The sequence below is a fragment of the Grammomys surdaster genome, unplaced genomic scaffold (genome assembly GCF_004785775.1).
Source record: "Grammomys surdaster isolate TR1022 unplaced genomic scaffold, NIH_TR_1.0 278, whole genome shotgun sequence".
Lineage (NCBI taxonomy): Eukaryota > Metazoa > Chordata > Mammalia > Rodentia > Muridae > Grammomys > Grammomys surdaster.
In genome coordinates, this window is record NW_021604719.1 from 4,528,388 (window position 1) to 4,534,611 (window position 6,224).

A 6,224-nucleotide genomic window follows, 5' to 3' on the forward strand; every position below is an offset into this window, starting at 1 on the left:
AGACAAACAAACAAACAAACAAACAAAAACCTGTGGATGACGTCCAGATGGGAGCTTGGTTTGACCTTGCCTCCCCGCAAGGACCAAACGGGAGTGCTCCCTGGTGAGGGGTCCGCCCTTCCTCCCAGTCTTTGGTGGGGCGCGGGTAGGTAGGCAGGGATCTGGATCTGGTTAGGGGAGGGGAAAACCATGGTCCTAGGCGCTTTCTTCAGTCCCGGTCTTCTCAGGCTCCAAAGAGGAGGAGGGACACAAGAGAGGAGGGACTGGGAAGGAGTCCCATCGGTGCACATCCCGCCCTGGGTTTAACCCACACCCTCTGTCTCTAGTCTCCGATCTCTCCTACCCCCGTCTCCGGCCATGAGCCCCCCTTTCAGCTCCGGTGTCTATGTGAGCCGCAGGGTAGCCCTGCTGCTGGCCGGGCTGACGGCCGTGCTCCTGCTGGTGCTAGTGGCTCTGGCTGCCTTGTATGGCAGCTGTGCGCACGTCCAGTCTTCGGAGCAGGATAGCCCCCCGGAGGAGGACTACGAATGGTGGCCTCCCGAGGACTGGGAGTGGGAGCAACGAATCCCCTCACATGGCCCCACGGTGGAGACCTCCCAAGACTTGCAACCTCTGTCGGGGCCCTGGGATCATCTGCGCCTGCCTCCCTGGCTTGTCCCGCTTCACTATGATCTGGAGCTGTGGCCCAGGCTGCAGCCACATAACCTGTCCACAACGAATTTGACCTTCACGGGTCGCGTGAACATCACTGTACGCTGCACAGTGGCCACCTCGATATTGTTACTGCACAGCGTCTCTCTGAATTACAAGCAAGTGGAAGTGTGGGGTCCTCTGGCCCCGGACACTAGGAACGCCACTGTAGGCCGCGTGCCCGTGGAGAATGTGCGGTTTGCACCGGACATGCAATATGTGGTGCTGGATCTGGGCCAATCCTTGGATCCAGGTAGCAGTTATGAGCTGAATTTCGACTTCTCTGGCCAGGTGCTTCAGGAAGTCTCAGAGGGGCTCTTTCTGAACCTCTACACTGACCAGGATGAGCTCAGGTAAGGGATTATGTCCCGGTCCTGCATGCAACCCCACCCGCCTGCAGTGTTCGTCCATTCGATGCATTTTCTATCCTGAGAAATACATTTTCTCTTCTAGAGGTGAAGGCTTTCCTTCTTTCCCCTCCTTTGAAACTTTGCTGGGATCGTTCATTGAGACCCAGGTCTTTCCTCTGGTAACTTTTCAGTCTGGTAACTTTTCACTTCTGCCTGTCCAATTTGCCAACATTGAGGTTGTTTTTAACCTAGGAGTTTTTCGGTTTTGTTGTTGTTTTAAGAAAGCCTTTCTCGGGCTGGAGAGATGGCTCAGTGGTTAAGAGCACTGACTGCTCTTCCAGAGGTCCTGAGTTCAAATCCCAGCAACCACATGGTGGCTCACAACCATCTGTAATGAGATTTGATGCCCTCTTCTGGTGTGTCTGAAGACAGCTACAGTGTACTACTCATAAATAAAATAAATAAATCTTTAAAAAAAAAAAAAGAAAAGAAAGCCTTTCTCTATCCGGAATATTTGAGCCTTCTAAACAAATGATTCCGTTCTTAAAGATTGGTACTTGGATCAAGAACTGCTACCAAGAGATCCCAGAAACACACTTGTTTGAATCTACTCCCCACCAAAAGGATCAGAACCATCCAGTGTTTCTGGCCTCAAAGTTGGGAGAGGCTAGAAGCATCTTCCCGTGCTCTAAGATTCGCTGCTAGGAGCTCTGAGCTCTCAGCTTTGCCCTGCCCTGCCCTGCTCCACCCAACCCGGATAGCACCCCCACAGCAGGGCTGTCTGTTCCCATATCCTTTTCTGTGTGTTTTCTTTTACTGAACTTCAGAATAGCAATTCAATGATCTGTCCCGCCGCCCCCAGGGCTCTTGTCTCCTTTTGCTGACAATCTGTGGCATATGATGCGTTCTACCAAGCTTCTGAGCCAGACCTTTCTGGGATTCCTCTGCTGGGATCTGATCCCACAAAGCTGTATATATGTTCTTCTTACACTCGCTTTCGGTAATTTCTCTGACGGGGTGTTTCCAATCACTGCCCAAGAATTTTCTCTTGCAGTACTCTGAGGTCACACTACTGAAAAGCTGCCAATTTTGTGAAAATTAGCAAATAACTTCATTCATTCATTCACTGGAGGAACGTTTGTGGTCGGCACAGATTCGTGTATATTGCCCTTTATTAGAGGAAATGTTTGTGGATACTGGAGTGGGGGTGGGAAGACAGGAACCATATCGAAGTATATGCTAAACCACCTCTAACAAATTTTGTTCAAAGTTTCAAAGGTTTTAAATAAGTTTAATGAGCCCCTTTAGTGGATACACTGTCTTAATCTTTAGAGGGCAATGTGTTCACTTTTCTTCTGTCAATGAACTGATTCTTGAAAAACAACTTGAAATTTTCTCTTAAGAACGATGTGAGAACCAAGTTATGCTACACCAAGAATGGTTTGACATAACCGAGCCTCAGTCTTACTGATGAAAGAGCTGAAATGCAGGGCACATCTTGCAGAGGTTTCTACTGTTCGTAGGTCTTGGCTTGTTTGCTGGACCCTTCCTTCCTTCTCTCCTGGTGGGGAAAGCTAACCTGTCCTGTCTTTCATTATGTCCAGGTAAGCTAACATGGGAGAGGAGAGACCCAGTCCATTTTCCTATTGTACCAGTCAAGATGAATCAAATTTTCAGAACACCAAAGCCCAGAGAGAGTTCTAGAATTAGAGTTTCTGAAGAGCTATTACCAACAAGTTGTTCTGCCTCTGCTTCTAGACCCAAAACAAAAATATGTTTGAAGCTGGGGGTCACAAAGAACCTGTACCGAATGAAGGCTGGTGGTCCAGGAAACTGTGAGGGCTGAGCGGGCCCTGGGTTTGTCTGCTGAGCCTGTCTCTGCACTTCCCTGAGTCTGGTCCTCCATCCCTGGAATAGATACAATTAACAGTCAATGTTAGAACACTGTGACAATGAGATGAGGCAGGAGAAGCCTGTAAGTGAACAGTGGTGCAGGCTAGAGGGAGGTCAGCTTAACCTAGGCTCCTCGTTATCCAAGCACGGAAACTGGAAACTGCCAGGTTCTGGTGCATAGGAGTCTAAGAAGGTTGTCAGGTAGGAAAATGCAAGGGCGTGGGGAGTGTAGAGGGCTTCAAACAATAGGTGCAAAGTTTCATAAGATGGTATAGACGTTCATGTAAGTTACCAAGTTGAGGGTAGTCTGTTCTTTTCTGTTTTTCTTTCTTATTCAGTCTTCTCTCATACATTACATCCTGACCACAGTGTCCCCTCCCCTCTCTCCACCCAGTCCCCCTCCCTACCTCCCATCGTCCCCAGATCCATTTCCCTCCAAAGGGCAGCTCTCCCAGGGATATCAACCAAACATGGGATATCAAATCACAATAAGACTAGGCACATCCCCTCATATTAAGGCTTGGCAAGGTAACCTAGTAGAGGGGAAGGGTCCCAAAAGCAGGCAAAAGAGTCAGAGACACCCCCCCCACTCCCACAGGAACACCAAGCTAAACAACCATAACTTATGCAGAGGGCCTAGGTCAGACGGTTCATGCTCCATGGTTGTCGGTTCAGTCTCTGTGAGCTCCTCTGAGCCCAGGTTAGTTGATTCAGTGAGGCATACTCTTGTAGTGTCCTTGACCACTCTGGTTCCTACAAACCTTCCTCTCCATCTTACAAAGGATTCCTCAAGTTCCACCTCGTGTTTGGCTACGCGTCTCTGCATCTGCTCCTGTCAGTTGCTGGATAAAGCCTCTCTGATGATGATGTTAGGCTCCTGTCTACCACTAGCCGAGTATCGTCAGGCATCATCTCATTGACTTTTAACCAGTCATGTTTGGTTCTATGACTCTGAGCTATCCAGACTCTGATTCCTGATCCTCCGGGCACTGTCAGGCAACTGCTCATTCTTATGATATGGGTCTCGAGTTGGGTAAGTTATTGGTTAGCCACTCCCACAAATTCTACATTACCTTTACCTCAGTGCATCTTGCAGGAAGGACAGATTGTAGGTTGAAGGGTTTGTGGCTGGCTTGGTGCCACTGGAAGCGTTGCCTCGTTATAGGAGATGGAGGGTTCAGGCTCCACATTCCCCCATTACTAGGAGTCTTTTCAAGGGTCACCCTCACAGAGTCCATGGAGTTTCTATTGCATTAGGTTTTTACTTCACCACCAAAATGCTCCCCTCAGGTCTAGTTGTTTTCCCACTATGCTCTTCCTCCAATCCTCCAATCTGATCCCGCCTGTTCCCATCCTTCAACCTGTCCCCAGTCCACCTGCAAAATCTATTCTATTTCCCCTTCCCAGGTCTGCAGGAGGCTAGAGGATGGAAGGTATTGGCTGGATAGCTACACCATGCCAAGAATAAAAATAAATATGATGGTGGACACTATAGAAATGACTGCCCAAGATGGCTTCTAAGGGAGTCTAGCCAGGCTCTGGTGAGGAACTGAACATGTAGGAGCCCAGAAGAGGATATTTGCATCATTGAAAACCACTGAGCCTTGGTTATTGTGAGGGAGCAACTCATGTCACACCAGACCAGAGAATGCAGTCACATGGATCTGGCCAGGAGGCGAACTCTTCTCTTTTTGAAAATTCTCCTCTTTCTTTTCCTTTTTCACTATGACATCTGGGAGTAGAAAGATGTATCTTAGATTTCTTTTTTTTTTTAAAGATTTATTTATTTATTATATATGAATACACTGTAGCTGTCTTCAGACACACCAGAAGAGGGCATCAGATCTCATTACAGATGGTTGTGAGCCACCATGTGGTTGCTGGGATTTGAACTCAGGACCTCTGGAATAGCAGTCAGTGCTCTTAACCACTGAGCCATCTCTCCAGCCCGTATCTTAGATTTCTTATCCTAAAGAACTAGTAAGTCCTGAAAGAAGTTTGGGTTTTGAACTGACTTTCCCCGACACAAGACTGTTTTACACAGTGACAGTGAAGCTCCTCTACTTGATGAGCTTCCAATTTTATTTTTTCTGTGTCATGAGTGACAATATAGATCTCAGAGTGTGAAGAAATTGATTTAAGACAGTTTGTTTTACACCTCTGAGTTCTGGAAGGTAAATTTTGGGTGATAGCCTACCAGTAGCTCATCACCCAGCCCAAACAACTGAGTTATAGCATTGTTTTGTCACAGCTTCTAAGCAGTTATTGAGAACTCCATAAGACATTGTACTACCAACTCTGCTTGTACAAGTGTTGCTGACCTTTGGAATTCATTGCAGAGGATGGATATTATGTCCCTATATAGAAGCTCACTTGTTCAGTTGGTGATGGTTGCTTCATCACTAAAGCCTGTGGGATTTTTTTTTTATTGTTGTTGTTGTTTTCTGGTATCACTACATGAGTCAATCAAACATTCTAAATTCTAGAATAGCTACAACTTAATTCTGGCCATAAGAAACCTTTTATGAAATACTGTCCTGAGTGTAAAGTTAGTCCCATTAGTCTTGGAGTACTGGACATCATGTTCTGTTTCTGTTCCCTGAAGATGAGCATACAGATGTAAGAAAGGCAGAGTCTAACTTTGTGAATAATTTTTTAAATTTTGTTTTTGAAACAGGTTCTTGCTGTTCAGTTCAAACTGGCCCCCAAGTCACTATCCTCCTGCCTCAACTTTCTAAGTGCTGGAATTGCAGGCATGCACTGAGGAAAACAATATTTAAAACAATGCCAGCTGCTATGGTCACTTCCTTCTGTTGTAGCATAAATAGACTTTTGGAGAAAGAGTTTTTTTTTTTGTTTTGTTTTTTTTTTGGTTTTTCGAGACAGGGTTTCTCTGAGTAGCCCTGGCTGTCCTGGAACTCACTCTGTAGACCAGGCTAGCCTCGAACTCTCGAACTCAGAAATCCGCCTGCCTCTGCCTCCCAAGTGCTGGGATTAAAGGCGTGCGCCACCACCGCCCGGCTGGAGAAAGAGTTTTTAAAGAAGACTTATTTATTTTTATTGTATATTCAAATGTTTTGCATGTTTTAAATCTATGCACTGTGAGTGTGTGATACCCATGGAGGCCAGAAGAGGATGCCAGATCCCTTGGAACTGGAGTTGCTGGTGATTGTGGATCATTGTGTGGGTGTTAGGGGTCGAACACAGTAACAAATGCTCTTTAACCACCCAGCTGTCTCTCCAGGAGAGAGAGAGAGAGAGAGAGAGAGAGAGAGAGAGAGAGAGAGAGAG

General features: G+C 46.7%; 1 protein-coding gene across 1 annotated transcript in view; it reads left to right on the forward strand.

The window, feature by feature from the left end:
* The first annotated feature begins 357 nt into the window (after positions 1 to 357).
* Lvrn (laeverin) overlaps positions 358 to 6,224 on the forward strand; it is a 53,035-nt gene continuing 47,168 nt past the window's right edge. Inside the window, exon 1 of the mRNA XM_028777223.1 lies at positions 358 to 1,043. Coding sequence (XP_028633056.1) covers positions 358 to 1,043 — 686 coding nt within the window. The remainder of the gene's footprint in view (positions 1,044 to 6,224) is intronic.